This window comes from Tachypleus tridentatus, chromosome 9 (genome assembly GCF_004210375.1).
Source record: "Tachypleus tridentatus isolate NWPU-2018 chromosome 9, ASM421037v1, whole genome shotgun sequence".
Classification (NCBI taxonomy): Eukaryota; Metazoa; Arthropoda; class Merostomata; order Xiphosura; family Limulidae; genus Tachypleus; species Tachypleus tridentatus.
Genome location: NC_134833.1, coordinates 114,223,684 through 114,250,564, shown reverse-complemented (window position 1 = coordinate 114,250,564; position 26,881 = coordinate 114,223,684). Strand labels below are relative to the sequence as shown.

The 26,881-nt window shown below is 31.8% G+C and overlaps 1 protein-coding gene across 2 annotated transcripts in view; it reads right to left on the bottom strand.

Moving 5' to 3' along the window:
* Positions 1-26,881, bottom strand: part of puf (ubiquitinyl hydrolase 1 puf) — a 136,866-nt gene that overhangs the window by 27,065 nt on the left and 82,920 nt on the right. For both annotated transcript variants that reach the window (XM_076456603.1, XM_076456604.1), the window contains exons 41-51: positions 26,485-26,562; positions 21,717-21,811; positions 20,325-20,491; positions 15,485-15,626; positions 14,300-14,378; positions 8,183-8,236; positions 7,180-7,329; positions 6,883-6,947; positions 5,429-5,552; positions 4,297-4,362; positions 3,545-3,625 (exon numbers count right to left, since the gene is read on the bottom strand). In XM_076456603.1, coding sequence (XP_076312718.1) covers positions 3,545-3,625; positions 4,297-4,362; positions 5,429-5,552; positions 6,883-6,947; positions 7,180-7,329; positions 8,183-8,236; positions 14,300-14,378; positions 15,485-15,626; positions 20,325-20,491; positions 21,717-21,811; positions 26,485-26,562 — 1,101 coding nt within the window. The remainder of the gene's footprint in view (positions 1-3,544; positions 3,626-4,296; positions 4,363-5,428; positions 5,553-6,882; positions 6,948-7,179; positions 7,330-8,182; positions 8,237-14,299; positions 14,379-15,484; positions 15,627-20,324; positions 20,492-21,716; positions 21,812-26,484; positions 26,563-26,881) is intronic.

Sequence of the window (26,881 nt, the reverse complement as noted above, 5' to 3'; positions counted from 1 at the left end):
GCAAGTCCTCAAATAATGAGCAGGTATCAGAAGAGTGGATTTTGCCTGATGTTTCTCTTCTTTTCAAGAGAGATGATAAAAACCGACCTGGTAGTTATAGACCTATTAAACATACTTCAGTGGTGGGAAAAGTTTTTATAAGTTTAAATTTTTGAGATAGTCAGCAGCGTTTCATTTAGGAAAAATCTTGTAATACCAATGTTTTGTCATTCTTTAACAAACATACTAAGGGTGTGGATTTGGTGTATCTGGATTTTCAGAAAGCATTTAACAGTAAAAAAAAACATGATCCATAGAGATGTGGAGGATAAGTTAGCTCACTGGATAGAAAATAGGCTGAATAGTTGTTATAAAAGCAATTCAGTTGAAATTGAATTAATGTCGTGAGTGTTATGACCTTTGCTCTTTTTGAGTTACTTCAATGACACACGAAAGAATGGCCAATAAATTACTTAAATTTGCTGATGATATTAAGGTCTTATACGTTGCTAGCTGTGAAGAAAATGCTGTTGATTTATAAAAGGATTTAGATCATTTAGTGAGTTGGTCAAATAAATGGCAGATCAGTTTAATTGTAATAGATGCATATGGGTTATCATAATTGGAATAATGAGAAAAATTTGGATGGTTTGGTGTTTATTGGCACAAAGCAACTTGGCTATCTGTGCTGAACAATCAGTACAAAATTAGAGATAAAAGTAAAATTATTAAAATTTCAAAAATGAATCATGTTAAAACAAAACAAAGGCCAATTTTTGAATTAAAAACACAACTGAGCAGGACAGTGTTACCATTGCCAATGACACTGTCCAATGCCAGGCTTTAACCCATAGTAAAAACATGTCTAAAATGGTGATACTGCTCACAGTCATAACGACAACATGAAAGCAAAATGTAGGCTATTGTGACTTGAGCCTGGTATCCAGAAGAACTGGCTAGAAATGGAAGATAAAGAGAAATTGGCCAGTCAGTTTTTAATATTAACAAGTACAGGGTGATAACTAAGGTTAAGCTATTCCAGCCACAACAGAGAACTAAGTGAGTTTGTATAAATAGTACAACTGGTATTGATGTAGTACATAGTTTCTACATGATCCAGATCAAGAGAAATGGCATAAAATTCAGCAGTGAACACAGAAACCACAACATACTATGGCTGAGCCCACAAAGTCACCTGATTTCAAACCATCAGTACAAATGGAAATGGAAGGATGGTTTGACAGATGTTCAGCAAATAGAAGATGGTACTTCCAATCAGGAGTATCTGCCTTCCTCAGATGACATGAGTAAAGAACACAAGTGGGGATGGTAATAAGCCATGGTGGAATGGACTGACCAGTGGAGACAGCAATGTCATCCAAGGACAAATCCAATTCATCCAAATGCACCTACATACAAAGGCCAAAAAAAATGGCAGATTCTCTGTTCTTGAAGAGCATGGCCCACTGAGGAAGGATAACACGTCCCCCAGATGGAATGTTGTGGTAAGGATCAAAGTTTTGAAGCATATAGTAAAGACAGTTGCAAACAGCAGAGGTTTAGAGAAGGCTCATGAGACTTAGTGTACAAACATTGGACTAGGGAAGTGCAGAAAGCCCTGTGCAGAGCCAAAACCCCAGAGAGTGAACAAGATCCAACATCTTCAAAGCTGAGTTCCTCACAGACCCATAAACTAAAGACCCATAATCCAGTTTTGATCAAATGAGGGCACAATAAATATTTAGCATAGAACATTGACCTACTCCCCAAGAGGTGGAAAAAAGAACACAGAGGATGTTCAATGCTCTTGCACACTTGACATGTAGCTGCTTGATGTGTGGAATAAAAGTGAGCTTAGGTCAAATATAAGCCCCAGGAACTTTGACTCAGGGACCACAGGAAGCACAACTTCACTGAGATAGAGTTCAGGATTGTGGTGAATATCCCGCTGGTGGCAAAAGCGCATGCAAACAATTTTAAAGAGAGAAAATGTAAAACTGTTTACTGTTGTCTACACCAAATATGGAAGTTATCAATATAGAGTCCATTTGCAACAGCAGGAGGAAGTCATCCAGTGATGATATTAATCTTTATAATGAGAAGTGCGACACTTAAGACAGTCCTTAAAAGTATTTAGTAAAAAGGGGCAAATGGCCAAGTAGCCCATATGAGTGGAGGTCTCGCAAAATGCCATAGCTCCATGTAGTATCAAACCTTCTCAAGGTCATAAAATACAAAAATAACATGTTGTCACTTGAGAAAGGCTTTCCTGATTGACGTTTCAAGTCGAATCAGGTGGTCCATGGTGGAGCATTGTCATTGAAACCTATACTGGGTGGGTGAGAGGAGGTTGTTTGATTCAAGGAATCAAACAAGAAAAGCATTAACCATCCTCTCGAGAACTTACAGAGACAGCTAATCAAAGCAACTGTACAGTAGTTTGAAGAAATCCTGGGATCCTTCCCAAGACTAAAAAAGAGGGAGAACAAAAGCCAGGCACCAAGCATCAGGAAAAGCATTCTCCTGCCAGATCCAGTTAAAAACAACCAGAATAATAGCAAGATAGGCAGGAGAGAGATGGTGCAGCATCTTGTAGTGAATATCACCAGGTCTGACCAATGTTCTGCTAGACCAATGAAGAGCAAGCTTGAGTCCTATCTGGATAAAGGAGCAATTATAGTCACAGAGACAATCAGCTTGAAAAGAAAGAGGTGACTGTTCTGCCCGAGTCTTGATGGCTAAAAGGGTGGAGGAAAGAAGTACTAGATGCACAATAAAAGCTTTTGCCAAGACTATGGGTGATACTCTGTGCAATCAGTTGGCCTGGTTCAACTTTTACTGAGGCACGCAGGTCAAGTGGCAATGAACTGCAGCTTGTATCCCTCAGAATGATAAGAAAATGATCACTGCCCCATGGGTCAATGTTAACCCCCAAATGAAATGAAAGAAAAGTGATGGAGAGCAGACAGAGATCACTAGCAGTAAAAGACTGATGAGGTGTAGGAAAATAAGTATAAGAACCAGTATTAAAGAGAAAAAGATTGTGATCTGAGAGCATATGCTCTATGGAACGACTCCTCCTGACCCTGAGGGAACCACCCCAAGGCTGCCAGTCTACAGGAATTCAAGACCAAAGTGGTGTGTTATGGTTGGACCCCTCGACTACCAGGATCCTCTCCTCCCCTTCACATTTGGAATGTTTATCTTTTATTTATGATGTGGTTAAAATAGTAAATTTAATGGAGTTTAAGAAAAGGCTATATAAATATTTGAATGATGAGATTTAGCTCTGAGTTTTTTTATATACAGTCTAATGAATGGGTCAGCCTAGATAAACCAAAAGATGTTATCTTTAAATGTTATGTAGCATTCCCCAACATTGGTGTCATACAATCTCCTACCAACAAAAACCTGGTATGAAAAATTTAAAGTGAAATATGCACTTTATTTTAATTTTTATATAAAATTAGTTACCATCAATCTTTAACCACCTACATAACTTATTTTGCTTTCCAACAATTAGTTGTTACGAAACTCAATAATGACTAAAATCTTGACTCCTTACCTGCCTCACTACCTGGTTAGGACATTTAATAAGTATCTGTACTGGCCACCAGTCGTTTTCTGCCATGTGGTCTAAAAACCACTAAAAACACACAAAAATTCAGTTGATACAACATATTTCCCTTTTATCATTTCACAGTTTCAAACACCTGGCAGATTAGATATTCTAATAACTTTTTATTGTTGCAGTTAAAGTTAGAAAACTTTCAACAATGTTAAGTATAAGAATGCTGCATTAGTCTTAAAAGATTACTGTGACACTGAGTTTTCTGGGAACAATGAAAATCTGATTACATCATTTACATTAGCAGCTAATAACATTCATATCTCTGTATTGATTCTATAGATTCGAATTCTTATTTCAGATTTGCATTAAAATATTTTATAAACATTCAGAAAAAGACTATGTACAAAAGCATTTAAATAAACACTAATTATAAAAAATAATTAACAAAGGGACTACCTATAAACCATTCACACAGACACTACTTATAAAAATGCTCAGAAAAAGACAGTATCTACAAAAAACATTCATACAGAGTGTACCCATAAAACATTTACACAGACAGTTTTTACAAACATGATAAGATAGTAACTTTTTAGATTTTCTAACATGCTCTTAGGCTTGCATATGTATGTGGTATTTCAGAAAAAGCAGATGAGACATAATACAAATTAATAAGTGTAAGTTACAATGGTGGTTTCAGCTTCTTGAGCTGTCACAAGCTGGAAAGTTATTAATGTTCAACCTACCTCACAAGCACTCTGACTGGCATTAAACTGTTTTGTCAGGAGTTCTATCCATTGAGCCATAGTGGGCTAGATATGGTATTAATAAGAACAGTTAGTGAAGTGCTCTCTTATTAAAAAAAATAGTTTTTTAACAGACAAAACAGTTTTCCTAGGGTTAACAAAATGCTCTAATAACATAATAAGTTAGTCACTTTCAGATGGGTTTTCAGAAACTTACCAATTAGAAATCTGAATATACATATATAAATAAAACTAACCTAAAAAGACAATCTTCTTAAGGTAGTCATAATGCAGATGCTAACCTGCATTAAACAAAGCTAATAATATAACATTTGAAGTTTATTTTATAAAAAATAAAAAAGGTATGATATTACTACAATTTAATAACAATAGTTATATTGTTACTACTACAGTACAATACCAAAAGATATTACTAATACAGTACAACACTAAGAGATACAATAGTACTAACATATCATTTCTAAAAATAGATAAATAAATTAATAGACAGTGGTCAAGATATAATTCATCCAAACTCAAAAGTATAGTTAATATTTAATAACACTAGTGTGGAGAAAGCGGTCTAATACTTTACAAAATGTCTTAAGATTAATTGATGTCTCACTTTCTGACTCAAAACAAATATTTTTGTAGGTAGTATTTATAGCAATGTGAATACATGATTAGGCACAAATGATTTGTTTTTAAAGAACGTTCAGTACATTTATCAAAAATACATGTATTAAAGAATTATGACAAGAAAAAATGCAGTTTAGTAGTTGAATAAAAGAGGCAAAAACTATACCACAAAAAAATATAAAAATACCCCACAACACACAACAAAACCTTCAAATAATATAGTTTTAATACCCTGAAATGTTTTTTGTCAGTCTGAATTTAATGGTTTACTTGTTCCACCCATTACTGAGTCATTTCTGTCTGAAACAGATGGCTTACACATTGTCTGATCTTATAATCTTATGGTTAAGAACACATTTATTATAAATACTATTAAACAAGTTTTAAGACATTAAAAATTTAATGAAATACTATTTTAATGACAAAGAATGAGACAAAAGTATTATAGAATAATAAGATCAACAATAACAAAGCTAATGAACAGTTACAACACCTTTTCTTTAGCATGAATAAAAGTTTCTAAAACAAATGATGTTCCTAGTTTAGCAGACAGCAGAGTGATATCCTTACATCCAGAGAGGGTTTGAGGTATGTAACCACAGATCTGCCACATGAAACTAGACAAGACAGAAAAATAAAGTTATACATAAAACAAAGAATGAAAAACAAACTGCTAACAATGATATTATGATTAAAAGTGACTGCTTTAAAGCATTAAAAAATGTTCAGTGTTAAGTGTTGTATGAATTCTAAATATGCTATTCAGCAAATTATATGACAATCACAACCAGTACAATGTCATGATAGAAACACGAGTAAAAAAACATTTTGACATTCTTTGGCATTCCATATGTGGTGTGACACCATCAAAAGTTGAGAAGGGTATGTACAAGTTACCTCTGACACAAAATATTGATAAATCAGATCATAAATACATGTTCAGTTTGGAGATTGAGGTTTTTATATGATAGAAATATCTCTTGTACTTAACAATATTAATAAATAAAGGCATATGGATCAAAAACGATAAGTGACATGTTGAACCACAGACAAGATAAGCCAAACTTAGTATCTGGTAAGAATACACAAACACATCAGTAGCTTCAAAACATCCTAAAGAAAGGAAGACCAATTGCAGAAAACAACAGGAAAATATACCTAGCTGTGGAAAAATAGCATTAAGTGGTACTGCTCAACAAAAGCTTATTCACTTTGATAACTGTAACAACTCTTGTGCTATTTTCTATAAGTCAAAGAATGAAGACAATTTCATAAGAAGGTACATAGCTTTCATGAAACTATTTCTTAAGGATTTGTCATCTTCACTAAATATTGCATCAGGGGCAAGTTATAACTCAGAAGAGTGGATTTAATATGGGAAGGAAACTCTGTTTACTATTAGACTAAAGTTCTAAGTATTTGCACCACATGGGAACACAAGCGTTTTCAGAAATAAGGCCAACAGGGTACAAGTTTAGTAAAATAAGTTCTACCTCCCATTCAACTGTCACATACCTTGAAGACATATTGGTTATGTTGTCAGATACAGTTTCTATGTATTTCTGTGTAATCTGACTGCTGAAATCAGCACTGGAAAAATATCATCCTCATGACTAGATGGATTATAAAAAGCTGCAGGGAGGAGTGGTATGCTTTTGACACAAGTCTAACAATGGACACCACACTGCAGAGCTATTGTCAAAATGAATGGTCATCAGATAGAGTATGAATTAAAGTTATGACTAACACTGGAATGATGTGCCTTGTTCCAAAAACATTTCAATACAACACACTCAACCTTCTGAGTTTATTTGTGTCAAATGACAATCAGGTAAAACAAAGCTTGACTAGTTTATTTAATGACTTACCTCCTTGTTAATATTAATAAACAAATATCTGTATAAATTTAAATCATTAGTAAATAGAAAAAATACTGAAAAGTCTTACTTGAAGTATGTATGCTCAAATAGACTTCGATCTTGAAGAAACTGCATGTTGTCTTGCCAGATCCACTGTGAAATTAAAGAAAAGCCACTTTAAATTTGGATATAGCTTTCTGTCATACAAAAAAATTAGAAATTATTGGTAAATTTCCTTTCCTATCTTGTGTGTTATACCTTAATCCTCTGACTTTTCAAAGAAAAAATAATTCTTCATGATACATATCAATTCCTGCAAAGGAGGAAAAACATTAGTTATTAAAAAACAAAAACAGACCACTTCTTTAACCTTTTCAAACTTTACCTCAGCCAGTTCTTGAGAAAGTTCAAAGGTCTGGTTCTGGTCACTGGTCACTTCTACAGTTGGCTGACCACTTGCTGTTTGTCCAGGCAGACTCTGTTGGACTTCCTTAGGATTAACTCTTTCATAGAAGAGCATGTATGCACTATTAGTCTGTAGCCAAGGGAAAGAAAATAATGTAGTTACTAACAAGGCACAAAAAACAATTGTGTTAAAAAAAACAACTCTTAAATGACCTGTCTATGGAGAGAACAAAATAATGTAGGTCATAATAATAATACTGGAAAACACACACACGCACACACACACACTGAAAAAACTGCTCCTAAAAACAAACAAAAAGAGAATTAAATATTTCTTTCAGTGTAGTATTTTAAAATACACTTGTGTTCAGTATATGGAACTATGACTTGTTGAATTTGATCCATACAGCAGAAAAGTACAGATTCCCCTAATCTATCATAAAGCAATCAATGGTATAAAAGGTAAACACTATAGTGACACTGGCATAACATATATACAATTCTGTTTTAAAGTCACAGATAACTAAACTATTTCATTGTATTCATATGTTAAATATTTCTTTCTCAACAACACGAATGAAATCTTTAACATAATATACGATCAATAAATAGTTAGTCCACTGTATAATACTGAATACTGAATTCAATGAAATGCCATAATATAGATTACCCCTCATAGATATTAAACAATTTTCACATATACACAGATAAGCAACTAAAAAAAGTAATCTGACAGTTTAAAAATATATGATTTGATGGAATTTTCATTCTTGGGCTTTGACAAAAACCAAATGGAACCATGGTATTATTATTTTACAAAAATCTTTAAGTCTTGCAATATGCAAGTGTTAATTAATAATTTATATGCTTTAATACAATGGAAAACGAAAGTTATTTGGAATTTTTATATACATGTAGTATTTTAAACCTGTACAAATCTCTTTCTTAACAAAACATATATTAAAATGTATTTAAATGCTTACCTTTTCAAATGAAAAGTCCATAAATTTATCAGTGACTGAATCATAAGTTTTACTCTGAAGACAAAAAAAAAAAAAAAAAAGTTTATAGTAATAAATAAATATGTGAACAAACACACAAAAAAAGTAAATATCGTTATAATTTTAATGCTAATATTTACACATTACAACTAATTTACTCTGAAACTACAGTTTTGGTATATGTTGAATATATGTTTGTTACATCCTAAAAGAAAGCCAAAACAAAAATAAATTAAAAATAATAAACAACGTTGCTGTACTATTTAAAATGATTCCAGAGTACAAGCTATAATGTGGGATATAGCATGTGCCCTAGATTTTGGAAGTGACTGCAAAAGTAGGACCTATATTGTGGTAGAGACACACCATCTGTCAGTGGTAACTTCCATTTGCCTGTCTCACATAAAGAAATAAAATAAAGGAGTAGCAATAGATATAGAAATAAGGAGAGTGAGATGTGGGTGCTCAAGCCCAAAGTGTCTCACATCTATATCACCCTTCACTGCCTGCAGACAGTTGTGGGAAAATGACTGCTCTCTAAAGTAAAGAAAAAATTGAAAAATAAAAATAAGAATAACAAAAAATAAGGTATTACCATTTGGGGGTAAGTAAATTAAAAACTTACCTCTTGAAGTTAGAATTTCAGCTGATCTTTGCTCTACCACCCTGAACCAACCAGACAGTTCAGGTTTGGTCAAAACTAATCAAATAATTCATGGTGAAGCACAACTAACAAAAACTTCTTATCTCTGACCCCAGTTGGGAAAGCCAACTTTCCTTTAAAACTCAATACCAGTCACGATTTCATCGCATAGTGGTCGACTCAAAATTCCACGGGCGAGGTTAGAGAGGAACAAGAATGTTCCTGAACACTCCAGTTAGGGAGAGAAGTCTCCCAGCTTATCTCTCTTCAAACTAAACTCTTGCCATGAACGTGTAGTGTAGTTAGCATTCCAGCCCCCATTATGGTGGAAAGGCACTAACTGGTAGCCCAGTAAATGAATTAAACTAGTATGAAAAATCCCATCCAGTTACCTAAATAAACCAGTATAGCACCCAACCACCACCCATTTACTTAACTTTATCAGTATTCATTTTCTCTAAAATATATATATATTACTGCATAGAACTTAAAACTACTTAAATTCTGCTGAATAAATAGTGTTGATAACATTTATTTCAACACTATTTATCCAGCAGAATTAAAATAGAAAATATTTCAATATCTAATACAGAAGCACATTATTTATATTTAGAAATTAAAATAATTGATAAGGATAACAATGTAAATATTTTTGATAAAAGGATATATTCTTTCCAATCATACTCTTCTGTTATAAGCATTATAACTTTGCAATTATTCAGATATTGTAAAATTTGTAATACTTTACAATATTTTATCAGTAATGTTGAAATATTGATACAAAAATTAATAGTTAATGAATTTAATAAACATTCTTTAAATAAAATTACTAAACTATTCTGTAACAAATATAAGAATGTATTAAACAAATAAAGAAAAAATTAGAGAAATGTTACTAAAAAATTCTAATTATTTTTAGTTATGAACAATGTCATTTAACAACTTGGCACTACTTTATGTGGATGTACACCCCGCTGCATATAAAGGCTTGTTTAGAGCATCACAGCCACAGTAGATTTAATGAACGGGTTGTGGTTAGGTGCTATATTAGTTTGTTTATATAACTGGATTGGACTCTTCTTAGTAGTATAACTCATTTACTGGGCTATCAAATTAGTGCCTTTCTACCATAATAAGGGCTGAAATGCTAACTTCAAGAGGTGAGTTTTTAAATTACCACCAAATGACAGTACCTTATTTTTTTTATTTTTTTTGCTATTCTTATTTTTCAATTAATGTTTTTCTTCTTTACTTTGAAGAGCAGTCACCTTCCCACAATTGTCTGCAGGCAGTGAAAGGTGATATAGATGCGAGACATTGTGGGCTTGAAGACCCACATCTCACTCTCCTAATTTCTATATCTGTTGCTACTTCTTTATTTTATTTCTTTATGAGATACTGACAAATGGAGGTTAACACTGACAATATAATATAGGTCCTACTTCTGCAGTCACCTCCAAAACCTAGGGTACATGTTATATCCCACATTATAGCTTGTACCTTGGGATCATTTTAAATAATGCAGCAATTTTGTATATTATTTTTTAATTTATTTTTGTTTTGGTTTGTTTTTAGGTTACAACAAACTAATGTAACTAGTCAAAGGTTTGGATTTGCTGTTTTTAATGCAGTCCTTCCTTTTGGTTTTGTTTACTTAAATTTATTATCAGTATTAATTTTCTGTTAAAATACATATATATTCCAAAAATCAATACAATTCACCTGCAGACAAAACACTGGGATATCACTTTTTCCTTCACTTATGTTTTGTAATATAGAAATACATTCAAGATATTAAAAAGTTTCTTGGGAACTTAAATTCAATAGTCAAGGAAATTAAATTTATCTTTGAAAGAAATAATAGTCTTGTACTTCTGGTGTTTCACCAGAAAAGGAAACTGATATTTTTATACAGCACAAATTCTCATCAATACAGAGATGTTTTTAGAAATCAACCCAAAAATATAAAATTAAATGTTTATGCAAATCTTGCAAGTATATTATATCCTTTGGTTTCCAATGAAGAAACAAGAGGTAAGAGATTACTAGAACATTCTTAATTCAGTGTCATTATCCAAAGAAAGTTATATTAAGTTTTAAAAATTGTTAATAAAACTTTTCCATAAAAAGCATTTAAAAAGAAAGATTAGTGAACCTAAAAATAATGTTACATAACAGGAAAAAGATAGAGTAAGATTTTAATCAGGAAAGTATAATGGAGAAACTTTCACTAATTTTATTTATTTTTGAGAATTTTTAATATACTTATTTTATACGAGTGTATTATATATTTTGTGGAAAATGTGTATATAATTCAGATTATTTATGTTTAGTTGAAAAACAGTATTTGAATGTTATTTTTTAATAAATTCTCAGTGCTCTCTATAGGAGGGAGTGAATTTACTTTTAACACAAATTTATGAAATTAATATTGAGGGTTTTACAAGGTGAATACATGGTGTTGATCAACAAGTTAATGTCTAACTGACACAACTACTTTATGTTTAGTTTATGATAAAAATGATTGCTTCTGAACAACTTAAATAAACTGAAACAAGTTACAACTTAACAGCTAACATTACAAATCTCATAAGCGATAAACCTACACTCATTAAAATATAAACACGAAAAAAATAAGAGTAATATTATCAGAGGAATAAAAACATTATAAAAACTGAACTTATCTTCAATCAGTAGGAATGTTTTACCAAAAACACTACACTAAACAACAGCCAAAGTTTAAGGATTGTAACATACCATAATAACATACACAGCAAAGAACAGAAAAAAACTAGTCCAGGTAAAGAGCATTAGTTAATGTAAAGTATCTTTAAAAAATAGTGTTATGAAGAATCACAGGAAAAAACAGTCTAATTAGCAGCTTACAGTAACTAGAGACCTTGGGTTAAAAAATAATTTAAACATTTGTGGAACTTAGATGATTGCTTGATGGATTTTACACAAAGTTGCATAACAGCCACATGCATTATCTATCCTTAATTTTTAAGTGAGACTCTATAGATGGCAGTCAGTCAGCACAACTTGCCATCAACTCTTGAAATACTATGTTCACATTGAATGATAGCTACTGACCATCACTCTTATAACACACCTCTCCCCACTGTACTGCATAAAATTTGTGTGCGTGTATGTTACCAGGACAACTTATGAAACCTCAACTTCAGAGACACAAACACTAGCGACCCAACTTAACAATAATCATACCATGATAAAGCGAGACTGCTGATTAACCGGTTATGTCACACCTGATGAGCAACAGGTGACAAGTGCATACCAGTATACCATATTTTAAATGGAAGTTAAAATAATTATTCTAACTTTATTTCAACAGTTTTAACTAAAAAATATTTCATAATTGATATGTTATTGTTTTGTAACATTTATTTAATGTAATTTTCAAATAAAACAAAGAAACAAATCCAACTTTCATTTCTGTATAGCTCCCATGAGTTTAACTTGTAAACAATGTACTTTTTCGATTTGTCTGCTCATCCCTAAGTTTACATTTGCTATGAAAATATGACCTTTAGTTATTTTATGCTTCATGTCTGATTTTTCTTTTCTCTTAGTGATTTTATTACTAAAGCCCTTTTGTGTCTCTCTTTATGATTTCACAACATGTGGTTTAAGCAATCGTAATGAAGTTAAACTTTGAAAAGAGCCATAGCCAATACTTTATTTAAACAAAGCATACTTTAAAGTATACAATCAGTACAGAGTAAAGAAAGTGATTTGTGGTTTCTCAAGATTCTGGAAACTCACTGCTTCCACAACAGTAAATAAAAATTTACGAGATGAAAGGAAATATGTTTTTTCAAGTGTTTAGCAACAAAGTTTTGGAAACTTTGCACACTGAAAATAATATAAATACTTTATCAAATTACACAAATATTTTAAAACCAAAACCAGGTGCAATTTAGAAATTTGCACTAAGTTCCAAGCAATTTTTTGTAAAGTGCTTTCACTGTGAGAATAAAAAAATCCAGGGATATCAGTGACACCTTTATGGTGCAGGAAGTCTTAAACTCTGGTCTAAAATAACATGATTATACAATTTAATAAAACAATTAAAAGTCAGAACACAAAACAACCAGAGAAACTGAAAGTTACTACATAAAATTGATCATCAAGGAAACTAGAAAAACACTAAATGAGGTATGGTAACAATCATCATCGTACAACTCTAAATTAACTGTAAACTGTCAGGAATTTTAGCCTATTTCAAATAAGAGAATTTTGAACTTTTACCACTCTGTAGAGTGAATCTGGAACATACAAGAATCTGACACATTTAGTATTAGAGCTTATTATGTTAAATTGTCTACTAATAAATTGAACAACAACAAAAAGTAGCACTCTAAGCCAAAAAAAATGGATGAAAACAATATGCAGTATCCTCAGCCAAAGAAAAAGGCAATGAAAACAATTTTAAAATGTTTTAATCTACAGTAAGAGAGAGGGAATGAAAAAAAACTTAAAAATGGAGTACTCTAAACAAAGAGAAAGGGAAAAGGTATCATTTCTGTTCCATGAATAAATGTGATGTCCCACAACTGAAATACACATAAATACAAAGTTTAACTTATAAGTGTCATTTTAAAATGGATTTTTCTAACTTATTTTTGTATCTTTGAAACTTACCAATATAAAATAAATTAGTCTACAAATACCAATATTAATGTTTCACAACACTGATATTTCACCTTCAACAACTTCACTGTGGTAGAAGTCTATTTTCTGTGCAAATATTTATATATTTTTTGGTTATTCTACTATTTAAAGTTATAAAGTTTGTTACATAGCTTTAAAGCCACTAAAACAGTCTGTTTATGACTTTGTAATGGAATACTTTGTTTTGTGGTACTATATTAATTTATGTTAACAGCATTCAAAAACTGCTTGCATTTCATTTTTTTGCTTATTGTTTTTTGTTACATAATTTGTTCTCTTTGATATGTGTACATGCAGTGTACACTTTACAAGTACTCCATACTCAAAACCTATTTGGTATATATTTTGAGGTTTCTTCAAAATTCACTGCTTTAACTTTTATGAAAATGTAGTTAATTTTGGTTCATTTCTTACAAGTTTAAAATGACTAAAAATGGATGCAAAAGTAAAGCAATGGATATTAGAGAAGTCTCAGGATTTGTTCTGAAACTTCTGGGACAATGTTATCCTGATTAACATGTGTGGTAATAAAATAATCTTGTCATGTTGCAAAAACAACATAAAACCACAAGATAACTTTGGAACATTAATATACATTATATGAGCAACAAAGAGATCTGTGTGAGTATATAGGAAAGGAAGGTTAGTATGTGTAGTAGACTGTATGGTACAAAATATATACATGGAAACAAATAGCATATATCCTATGACATGAAATGGTTAATCTAAGTCAATCTCAGTATTAGCAATAGCTATTTTCTTACTGTCATTTCTCCACCAAAGCACTCAGCTGCGATGTGAGCTGGGTCAAAAGGTTTCACTTCAGCATCATTAAACAAAAACCTATATGTAAACAGAATATTGAAACATAAGTAGTAATTTAATAAAGAACTCTATTTAACTTTAGCCTTTGCTAGAAGTAAAATATAATGTAATATCAGATCAGTGTTATACCTCTTAAACTTAAAAAAAATTTACTTTTAGATGTATCTTCTTACTACTTTAAAATAATAAAGCTTTTATACAATAATGTAGAAATAATAATGTGTGCAAAACAGTTAAATTAATAAAGAAAAAAGTAGCTTAACTTAATTATTTTTACATTTTTTTTTTGACATTTCAAACCAAAACCAACCAGTTTTGGTGGGATGTGAGGCTAAAGCATAATTTCTCTTGAAGAAAGGAAATACAAATATTAAATATCGATATTTCTTCTAATAAAAGTTCTGAGTTTATATTTAAACACAATTTCACACCTAGTCAATTATAAATACTACCTTATTTATTTATTTCTCACTTACAATATTATTTTTTTAACACTGAAAGAAGCTTGGTGAATTTTCATTAATTAAATGACGCATATTGTATTTATCATTATGCACTGTAACATCAAAATCGTAGTCTAACACTGAATGCTGCTAACAACAGACAGATTCAAAGCAAGAGTTTGGGCAATGAAGTGTAACAACTTAACTTCTAAGAAAGATTTATAACTTGTATTTAGAAAACTTCTACAGTTCTTACTTTGCTGCTTACCATATTCAAGAAACTAAATCTATGAAAGTTAAAAACAAATCACATCCAGGAAAATGTCTTTCTACTGTTACTACAGTCATATCAGGAACATGCATCTTCCAACTATTACTACAGTCATATCAAGAACTTGTCTTTCTACTATTACTACAGTCATATCAGGAACATGCATCTTTCAACTATTACTACAGTCATATCAAGAACTTGTCTTTCTACTCTTACTACAGTCATATCAAGAACTTGTGTTTTTCTACTATTACTACAGTCATATCAGGAACATGTATCTTTCAACTACTACTACAGTTATAAAGAACTTGTCTCTCTACTCTTACTACAGTCATATCCAGAGCATACGATTTTCTACTATTACTACAGTCATAAGAGGAACATGCGTCTTTCTACCATTCTAAACTTACCACTTGTCTTTTCCAGGATTCTGTCGTTCCAGTATAAAACTGTAGTAGTGACCACCATCAGCAGTGCCTGTGTGGACAGTTACTCCAATCAAGTCATATTCGTAACTTTCCTCTTCTTCCTGGTCTTTGTTATCCTGATGGTCTGTTAAAAACAATTGTAAGTAGATTCATAAGTAGAACTAAAAACTTAAGATTTTATTGAATAACTAGGAAAAACAAAATCAGCAAATGTGGTTATGTATCTTAATTTGAAGCCTTCAATGTTTCTATGTCAATTTAACTTAAACTATTAAATGGAAAAAAAAAAAAAAAATCAGCCCCCATCATTCATGTATCTATTAAGCTTTCTTTTAAATTACTCAAACTTACTGCCCCCACAACATTTAAAGGCAACCACCTCATTTGAAAAATAAAACCGTCTTAACTGAAGATGGTTTCTAACTTGCCTATATCTAGATTTGTGTCCCAAATCCTAGAATTCTTGCTGTTTACAATCTTAAACACTTCAATCAGGTCCCCTTTATTTGTTATTTTTAAGAGAAAACAATTTTAAGGATCTTAATCTATTCTCATATGATAACCCCTCCAATCTAGGTACCATTTTAGTAACCCCCCTCTGAACCCTTGTTATTCAGTATCCTTCCTAAGGAAAAAGAGTCCAAGACTGAATGTAATACTCCAAACGTAGAATAACCAGTAACCTAGATTTGAATTCAATATTTCTGAAGATACAACCTAAAATTTGCTCTACCACCAGCAACAGCATGCTGCTTAGATGCCTTAAGAGAATGATCAAACATTACAGCAAGATCCTCTTCTTTCATGCACTGTTAAGATTATTCCTATCCAAATTATTTTTATAATTGAAATCATGATAGCTCACATGCAGTATCTTGCATTTATCATTTATCAAGACTAAAATGTAAGCAGTCTAATAATTTAAACTTCCAAAAATCACAACTGACTTGTGTTTTGATAAAATCAGAATCAAAACAATTTTCAGGTCCATTCTGATCCAAACAACAGAAAAATACTAGTAAACAAATAACCCTTTCTGCTTTAAATGAATATGTTATGTACAGAAATCTAAAAAATAATGTCTGAACCACTTATGTTGGTACTGAATAGTCAATTAAATGGAAATTACTGCAAGTGGTATAAAAACCTAAAACAGATTTATTTGTCCAAACGATCTAAAGCAAAAACATCTTCACAGTCAGTAACACCCAAGACCTTGACATCATGAGCAAATTTAAGTTATGTATTGACCATTCCTTCATCTATATAATTAATGTAAATCAAAAAGAGCAATTGTCCTAAGACTGAGCCCAAAGGTACACCACTTATAACATTAATCCAATTTGACTGAACTTCATTTATATCATCTCTCCACTTTCTTCCATCCAATTAGTTAACTTATCTCCCACACCTATATAGATATTTCTTTTTCTCACTAAAATCATCAGTTTACTCTGCTGTTCTCTAACAAGTTTCTACTGAGATCTTTTCTCCTTGATATTCACTAATAGAAACGTAAATGGACTTAATCTCCTTGCTGTTATCCTTAATACTCTCAACTTCAATAGGATGTAACTTCACTTTACATATGGAGCCACTCTTCCTCCTCTCTTTACTAATTTCCAACCATGTATTTCAAAGACTTTCTGTCATCAAAATCATCTTCATTTAGCCATGTGTCAGTTATTCTCATTATGTCAAAATCTTCTATTCCTACCAGTGCATTAGTCATTTGTCTTATTTCTCATATTTCTACCATTACAATAGTAGCAATTAAGCCCATTCTTAGGTACTTTTACACTGAGTTCCTATACTAAACTTCCCTACACATCTCAATTTTGTTTTACTTAGTTATCTTTGCCCTCATGACTATCTATCCCTAGTTTGAAACTTTCCTTACAGCTGAGTTAACAGCCCTTACAAACATGGCAGACCCTTTCCTCCTTAATTTTCAAACTATACATTCCAAAAAGTTCCCTCTTCCCACTGAACTGATTCTAAGAAGTCCAACCAGCTAACCTGCTCATCCTTATGTAATAATTTCAGCTAGCATTTAACCTGGGTGAACTAATCAAAATTTCATCTCCACAATTAATTATTGGTAGTATCCCCGACACAATTAATTTATGATCTTTATCTTTAAATGCTTTTATCAACCCCTTATATTTATTAATTACTTCTTTTGACTTTTACCTATATCATTAGCTCCTATGTGCACAACAAAGATTGCATCTTTGCCAGTTCCTTTCATTATATCTTTTGCTCTGTCAGGTTATGTATTCCACTTGCACCCCATAACTTGTGTATAATTTAACTCTTTTCTCCCCATTTACCTCATAGACTATTCTATCCACATGCTATGTTAAGGAATCACTTGTAACCTGTTTAAAATAAATAACACTATATAACAAAATTTTTACTTTTTTTTTTTTTGTTTCTGGGCAGAAAGTGTTATTTCCCAATTCCTTATGCCTAAAGTAAATAGAAAAGACCTATTTTTCTCTTCACTTTTGCTTTTGTGACAAGGGTAATGAAATTTTCAAATTTACCCATTTTCCAGAACATTCCAGGTAGATTCAGTGCTGAGTAGCTGATAGAGAATTTTCTCAAAGGTACAAGAATTTTCTGTAATGTTGTAGAAGTTATAAAGCTGTGTGTTCCATAATGTGAAAAAGTATCTGTCTCTTTCCCTGGCTTATTCGGTGCACCTCGAAGAGGAATACAACAGTGTCAAGAAATTGCTAGAAGCATGAAAGTATGATGAGTATGGCTGAGAGATTATCAGAGACTTCAAAATAGTCGCATTCCTGATGGGTCTTCAAGGAGGCTTTATCAAGTTTCCCTGTTATCTCTGTCTTTGGGACAGTAGGGACACCGCAGTGCACTACAACAGGAAGCACTGGCCACAACAGACCAAGTTCTTTGTGGGGAGGCACAATGTCAAGTGTGAGCCACTAATGGACCTCCAGAAGATGGTGTTCCCACCATTGTACATAAAATTGGGTCTTATGAAACAATTTTTCACAGCTCTTGATAAGAAGTCTGCAGCCTTCAAGTACCTTCGAGACTTCTTTCCTACACTGTCTGAGACAAAGGTCAAAGCTGGTGTCTCTGTTGGACCACACAAAAAGACGATGCTAGAGTGCACAGAATTCCCTAAGAAGCTCAGTAGGAAGCAAAAAAAAGCTAGGGATAGCTTTGTCGCAGTTGTTCGGAGCTTCTTGGGCAATCACAAGGCTGAATATTATGTGGAACTGGCTGAGGCTCTGGTGAAGAACTAGGGCAAAATGGGCTGTAGGATGCTCCTGAAAGTCCATATTCTTGATGCTCATCTTGATAAATTCAAGAACATGAGAGCATACTCAGAAAAGCAAGGCGAGCGCTTCCACTAAAATATACTGGACTTTGAACACCACTACCAAGGAGCGTATAACTAAAACATGACGGGAGACTATATTTGGGGGCTGATACATGAAAGTGATTTACATTACAGATACAAACCTCAAAAAACTGCTCACTTCTAAACATATTTGTTCATTTTTGTACAACTTTAGTATAAATATACAAATCTTGATTCATATGTTGTTTTATTCAGACCTTATGTAAATGAAAATGTGCAAATTTTCACATTTTTACACAGAAAATAGGTTAATTTCTAAATTTTGTTATCCAAATCACATAAGCAAAGTTTGAAGAGAATAACGGCCATTTTCTGTACTTTTATAACATAAGCAATTAAGAAATAACACATACTATCCAAGAACAAAAATTTGTGTTACATAGTGTAATCCATATCCTTCTCTATTCCTTTTGCTTTCCATCTCTTCTAATGTTCCTCAACTACACAAGCTAAGGGCTAAAATCTGTTGTTCAAAAAAATACGGTCTTTACAATTAAGTTCATTACCTTAAACCCTAATACTACCCTTTCTAAATTGCTGAATTTACAAATGCAACCCATTTGTTGCACCTATGCACTTAAACAAATTGGGAATGCCTAATCCCTTAACTAGATTAACCATTGTATTATTTGATGTCATAATTATGTACCAGTAGCATGTTGTTAACAATGCTAAACCTACATCTGACAATTAACTAGTTTTAGACTATTTAATAACTAATGCAATGCACTTACTTTGTCTTACAATTTCACTGCAAGTTGAATTAGAACTAAGCCTAAAGAATTATATATAATAATCCTAATCTAACGTTATACTATATGTTACACAACTAAAATCTAAATTAAAAGCTTATACTTCCTATTTCAATTTACAATCTTACTAAATCTAGTTTTTTCTTATTCAAGTCTAATTGTTAATGATAAAAATAATAAACCAAATGACATTCAAAAATCTACAATATTATCAGAACTTAGCTTTCTAAGGTCTTGTCTTTTCAAATAGCTCCCTCTGTTATACCAAGAATTTAAATTTAGTTTTCATGCTGCTTAATTCTTACTTAGTATACAAGTGTACCATGAAATTGGATCTGTCTTCTAAAAATCAATTAACCAAAATGGAATGAAAAAAGTAAATATCTGCTTGTAAGAACATATACTAGCGCCATCTATCCTGATTACCCACGAATTTAAATTTAGTTTCCATGCTGTTTAATTCTTACTTTGTATATAAGAATATATACTAGCATAACATTTATATTTAAACAATCAGTACTGGCTAATTAGTTTAACATTACTTGTGATATCAATTATACATACGTACTATATAATTCACGTCAATATTAACATAGCTTTACTTCACATTTTAGTTATAGAGCAAGACCCATAACAAGAATATTTTGATTAAAATGTATCAACTACTTACCCATATGTTGGTTTTTCATAAGATTTTTCTCCAGATAACGAGACATATCAAGACGAAGTGGGAAAGAAAAGTGAGTGTTCACCTTCTCTTTGGTCATAGTGACCATGTTGAAAGTGTACCGCATGGTGTTGAAGCAAAGGCTGTGAGGAAGTTTTTTGATACAGGCCCTAAAAAACAAAACAATTTCCTTGTATATTCAATAAGTTACAAAAAACACAAAGTATTTCAATAGTTAAAACATTGAGATGGAATATTTTAACATTATACAATAGTATACAAGTATTTCACAAATGCAACATGATGACAATTCACACTAGTCATCCATAATTTAGTAGCAATACACTACAGGGAAGGCAGCTAGTCAACACCACCCACCACCAATTCTTATTAGATTATTCTTTTATGAACAAATAGTACAACTGACCTTCACATTATAACACTTTCACCATTTGAAAGGCAAGCATGTTTATTGATGAGGATTTGAATCTACAACTTACAGATTGTGAGTCAAGTGCACTAATCATCAGGCCACACAATGTTTCAAGAAGCTATGAATAGTCTTGTCAGGTCATTATTAAGCACAGAAAAAACTCGTTACAACTAACTGTTTGAAGCCTTATTAGGCATAAAAAACCCATTTCCTTGGCTGTGGTTTCGCTAAAAAAGTTACTATTGCTGTGTTGCAATTTATGGAGTATTGAACTGAAGTTTTAATGTGTTCCTTAATATATCCAATGTAACCAGAACACTGTGGTAATAATAAAGTGAAATTATAGATCTAAGTGTGGTGGAAAAAAGTAAAACCAATTTAATTGAAATAAGAAAACAAATTAAGATTATTAATGTCTTTCTGAATGTGACACGAATAAATCTTGTATGTTGCAGAGAATTATGTTTAGGGGAAGTTACGGACTTGTTTGATAGTATTTCTGCACTTGACATTAAGCCACATAGGAGGACACAATAGTGATATAATACTAACAATTTTTACCATATTCTATCACATAATTGCCTTTACTGAATCAAGATAAAATAAGCTGTATTAAACCTTAATTAAAATCTGTATTGTAATTACTTTTTAAGGCTCAAGCTATGCTGAAAAATAGATTACAGAAGCAGACTGTTTCATATCTGAGGGCAATATCAATTTAATACAGTTCATCTGCACAAGTAAAAGGTATACTATACTGAATAGAAAAATGCAACCTAATACAAATATTTTCAAGGTACTGACTAAAACTAATTTCAACAGTTTAGGCAACACCATAATGAATTTTACCTAGTGGTGTGAAAATGATAAAATTGATAAAGTATAGGAGAAAAATTACACTACAGTTCAAACGGATAGTGAGCAAGTGTTAAATTAAGAGGAAAATATTAAGATTTTGATACCTTTTTTCAGCACGAACTTTCTTTCCACACTGAGAACAAGTGTACATGTTGTCACCCTCAAGAGTATCTTTCACTGTAAGCTCATCCAGAGATTCCTAAAATAAACATACACCATCCAGATCTAAAACACTACAAACTATGTAACATTTCATATCAAAAGTTTTTACTATCTAAAAATATGTTAAGCTATGATAAATTAATTAGTTGTGTATATAATCAAATACACCTTAAGTGTGCCAAAAAAAGGATTGAGGAAACAACTTTGAGGAATGAAATCAAAATTGATGACCAAACTGGTAGCTGCACTTACAGCATTGATATGAAATTTACAGCAAATATTCATTCATTAGTTTGGTCACAGTTCTTGTGATGGCAGGGGCCCATATGTTGGAATTGATACTGATGATTTGAAGATACTTGCTGAGTCTGACCCAAAGCAATACACTCATGAAATAGATCTGAAATTCCATGTCTCACATGAAACAATACATAAGCATCTAAGGAGTACAGTAAAACACCATAAAGAAGGTGTTTGGGCACTCTCTTATGATCATTGTTTCCAACATGCGAGCATTGTTTTATATCTTCTGGCACATAATGGGAATGAGCCACTATTGGACAGAATTGTCACCAGAGATGATAAACTGAATCCCTACACCAATATTAAATGTTAAAAACAATAGCTCACTCAGACAAAAAACACTCCCAATCACAAAACCTGAACTCCAATTGCAGAAAGTGATGCTTTACATTTGGTGGAATATAAAAGGGGAAATTCATTTCAAACTCTTTAGTTCATAGTGAACTGTCAATGCACAGATCTACATTCAGCAATTGAAACATTTAAACAAAGTCTTTCATCAGAAACATTCTTCACTCATCAATCACAGAGGTATTCTTTTCCTCCATGTCAATAATGCATCCACATGTAACACGTCTAACACAAAAAAATAATACGGAGTTAGGTTGAAAAGTTCTCCCCACCCTATTCTCCAGATATGGCACCATCCAATTACCATTTTTTTCATTTGCTGCAACACCATCATAATGGAAAAAGGTATACAAGTGTGGAAGGTGTTGAACAGGACATCAACGTTTTTTACTTCAAAGCCAAGTGATTTCTTTAAATCAGGGCATTAACAGCCTGACTATAAGATAGAAAAGCATCACTGATAAGAATGGAGATTATTATATTTAATAAATGTTTTGTTCTGATATACAAATTGTTCGTTCTTCATCTTAAAAAAGCTATATTAATTTCTTGATGGCATTATAAATTAGAGAAGAGGGAAGACCAACAGAACAAATGTCCCAATTCATATAATAAAGGAAATGAAGAATGTTTTTAGTTCTATCCCTACAAAATTTAGAATTTAAAACTTGTACAATATTAAAAGTTGATTTATTAACAATGTTTCTGATGCCAAGTTTATTAATGTATATTGATAATAAAGTAGTTTAACAAAATTTTGAATGTAATAGTGTAAAACGTCATGACATGCACAATGACATACTCATTGCAGAAGGATTAATTCCTGTTGCCAACTGTATGTGTTTGTTGCAGGGGACAATTAAAGTAAAATTAGTGGTAAAAGTTTTTGCATTCTTTTACACACAATGTACGATTAGTATGTTAACATAATCAGATCAGATATCTTCCTACATCTTACAATAAGGGATGTAGCATGCATATCAGTATCTATCTAGTAACCAAACCTCCTGCACCATCTACTGAATGGCACCACAAACAAAAAATCAAAAAAAATTTCACAATTTGAGAATTCAAGCTTCAGACAATTACAAAAATAATTGTGGTATGTGCAACAACCATTTCTTTATAACAAAACATAATTTTAAATAAAACTACTCTTCTCACAACAATATTACAATTTTCACTAGGACTGATGCCATTTTTCATATGCAGTTTTGAGAAACTGGAATTCTTAAAAAAAACAAAAAAAACTTTTAATATATAAAAACATTACAATTTATGAAAATCTGAGCTCTATACATCAAATCATTTTGGTACATTGAATTGCGTACGACTAAAGAACACAATCCAAACACTTTTCCAGCACATACTTACCAGAAAATATACACTTTTTTCCTAAAATATTTCAATGATGTATAGCTACTACAATCAGATTAACAGCAACCCACATGTGGCCATTTCTGGCAGTCTTCATAACAACTGGCTTCTGACCAGACTACAAAAGAATTGCTGCTACTAACTTAATACATTTTAAGCTGTAATATGTCCTAAATTGTTACAGATGTGACTTACCTTTAAAACTATACAGTAATAGTGACTAAATAGAATTCTTTTGTCAAAAAACACAAGAGAAAAGTGAAGAGAAATATTACAATTTCCTGTGCTTTTTTAATTCTATTTCCTCCACATCTGTTGGTGCTCTCTCCTTTAGAAACAGTGACACAACAATTGAACAAGTGAAGATGAATTGTTGATGCACTAAAGATCTGCCAGTCCATCAAAAACTATTGTCACATTTAACCACGTCAGTCCATCTCATGAAGTATCACCATAGATGTGCCACAAACTGAAATATAGTTTTTCCAATGTTAGGTTTGACTCCTCTGAACTTCCAACAAAAACATTCTTCAGTAAGTTCATATTGTTTTAGTAAGGCCACTTTTAACTGGTCATGGACTACTGCATCTTCTGATGTAATGTCTGTATAAATTCGTAGACGTAACAGACTGCCCAGTTACCTTTGTCCCATTTCTGAACTTATGCAAATCTTTCTTTCATATCTCTCCAGGAAAGCATCCATGTCATCTTTCTATTCATCAAATTTGGGCAGCTTGGCTCATCTGGCCCTGAATCTGTTGTTATTCTCAGGCCCTTCTTCCTTCAGTTGAGTAAGCATTGCCATCTTGATCTGTGTTCTTATTCTCTCTATTTCTAGTCTCTCCTGTCTCTTCTTTTAGTCTTTCTCCTCTGCCTATGTCCTTCTCTCCCTAGTTTCTGTTGTTTAACAAACTCTTACAATTCACTGTTTTCAATGTGAAATGCTCTCGTCGTTCCACCCAGTTATAAAAATCTGTTAACATGATTATATAATGATTGCAATTTCCACACTATTTGCACTACAACTACTACAGTTGTATGTATTCAAGCCTACATATTTCTGCTGTCATTCAGATTTTCTTCTACCATCATTTACCACTGTATAATCCAAGCTGTGGCTCACCAAATGTCAGAAACTTACTTTTTAGTGGTATATATTAAAGTAAGTATATAGGTGTGTTGTGCTATGGATTCTTTTACACTGGGCATCTGTGACTTCTAGACAATAAATTCAACAATGAATGAACAGCAAGAAGACCACTTTAAAAAACAACAACAACATAGAAACAAGTTTAATGTACATAAAGAATTATTTACATTATGGATATTACAGTTATACCTTAAAAACTATACTGCTCTCCTATTATCATCAAAAGTCCACACTGGCAAATACAAATGCTTTAGAATTCAGTTGACAAGCCAAACTATTTTTCTCTATTTTTATCTTAGCAGCATACACATATAATTCACTTACACTGTTACATGTGTTACCACTGTTGTATTCTGAACTTTCAATAATCAACTGCCTTTTTTTCCAAATAATAGCCTGCTTTTCATCAAAATCCACACAGACATGTTCAATTAGTTTAGAACACCCTTTGGCAAGACATACTATTCTCCTTCTTTCTTTCAAACTGTTAATTTCACTATAACGTAACAAGTGCTTGATCTTTCGCTACTATGACAGTTAACTTTTTTCTAACATTTCTTTCAACTACCTTCTCTCTCCTGTGACTTCACTTTTTACCCTCTCTCATTTTTGCTTGTTTAGTCACAGCTATTTATATGCCTATAACTTAGGTTTCCTAGAGATCTCTACAGCCTAATTAACAACGAAGTACACACAACATTTGACAGCCTTAATATCAACGAATCACAAACACACATTCATTTAATCAATGATAATATGTACACTAAACAGAATTTTGTATCTGACAGTACCAAAATGATAAAACAATGTATTCTAATTGCTTATATGTAGAAACACACATAAAACATATTTAAATGGCTGTACTAAAGGCCACGTTGATTTTGGTTTTTGTTCTGTGTACATAGGTTAACATGGTTGGAAGATATTATTCACTATTAATTTTTGTACCATACTACAGTTAATAATGTTAATAGCAGATATGTTACACAATTTTAATGTAGAAAATCAAGAGTACACAGCCATACTACATCAGTTCAATCAGTGAACTTTCTGAATATTAATGTATGCACAAAAATTTATCCTCAGGAAAAAGAAAAAAAATAGTAACTCAGAAAAATATACTTTGAAATAATCCTTTTTTTGTTTTAACCTCTGAAAGACATCTATATAAGCAGATTTCTGTGTTACAAAGGGAATAAAACTATTTCATAATATCTGGTTAGATATTCTACTATAGGGTACAGAGTGAAATAAAAATTACCTATATACATGACATGCAACATATGTCTATAAGGTAACAAACTGCAAATAAACCATTTTTAAGTAAATCAGAGACAAATGATGTTATTCAAATATAGCTGTTAAAAAATACCTCAGTTAATTTTCTTTGTGGTAACAGTAAAGTTATTTTAATACTTTTGATACTGGATGCAAAATATAAGACAAATATCACATGTTCAAATACAACAAAACTAATGAAAAGAAACTTTAAACAAACAGTTTCAGTTTTATGCACCAACTCTACCTATGTAGAGGTTTCGCATGTCAGCTACTTGACAGCGAAGTGTGTAAAACTCCTCCATTGTTTGACTAATGTGGGGACAATCCTGTTGGAAAAAAAACACTATTAAAATTTACATGATTTTGGAATGGGTAAAAATTAAGCTTTGTACCAAATTAATATAAAAAGTTAATGTAATGAAGGGAATTTAAAATCAAAATTTGTAAAAATAATAATGTTAAAAAATTATAAGCCAATTAACTAAAAAACCAAGAGACAAATAAAGCCAGAAATAGAGAAAGTAAGGTTAAAAGTTGATAATATCTTTCATCTTGCAAGTATTCCATTTTTAAATCTGATACAAATTTTTCAATATAATGATGAATGCAATATTCACAATGCTTCTTTTTCTTTACATTGGTAAT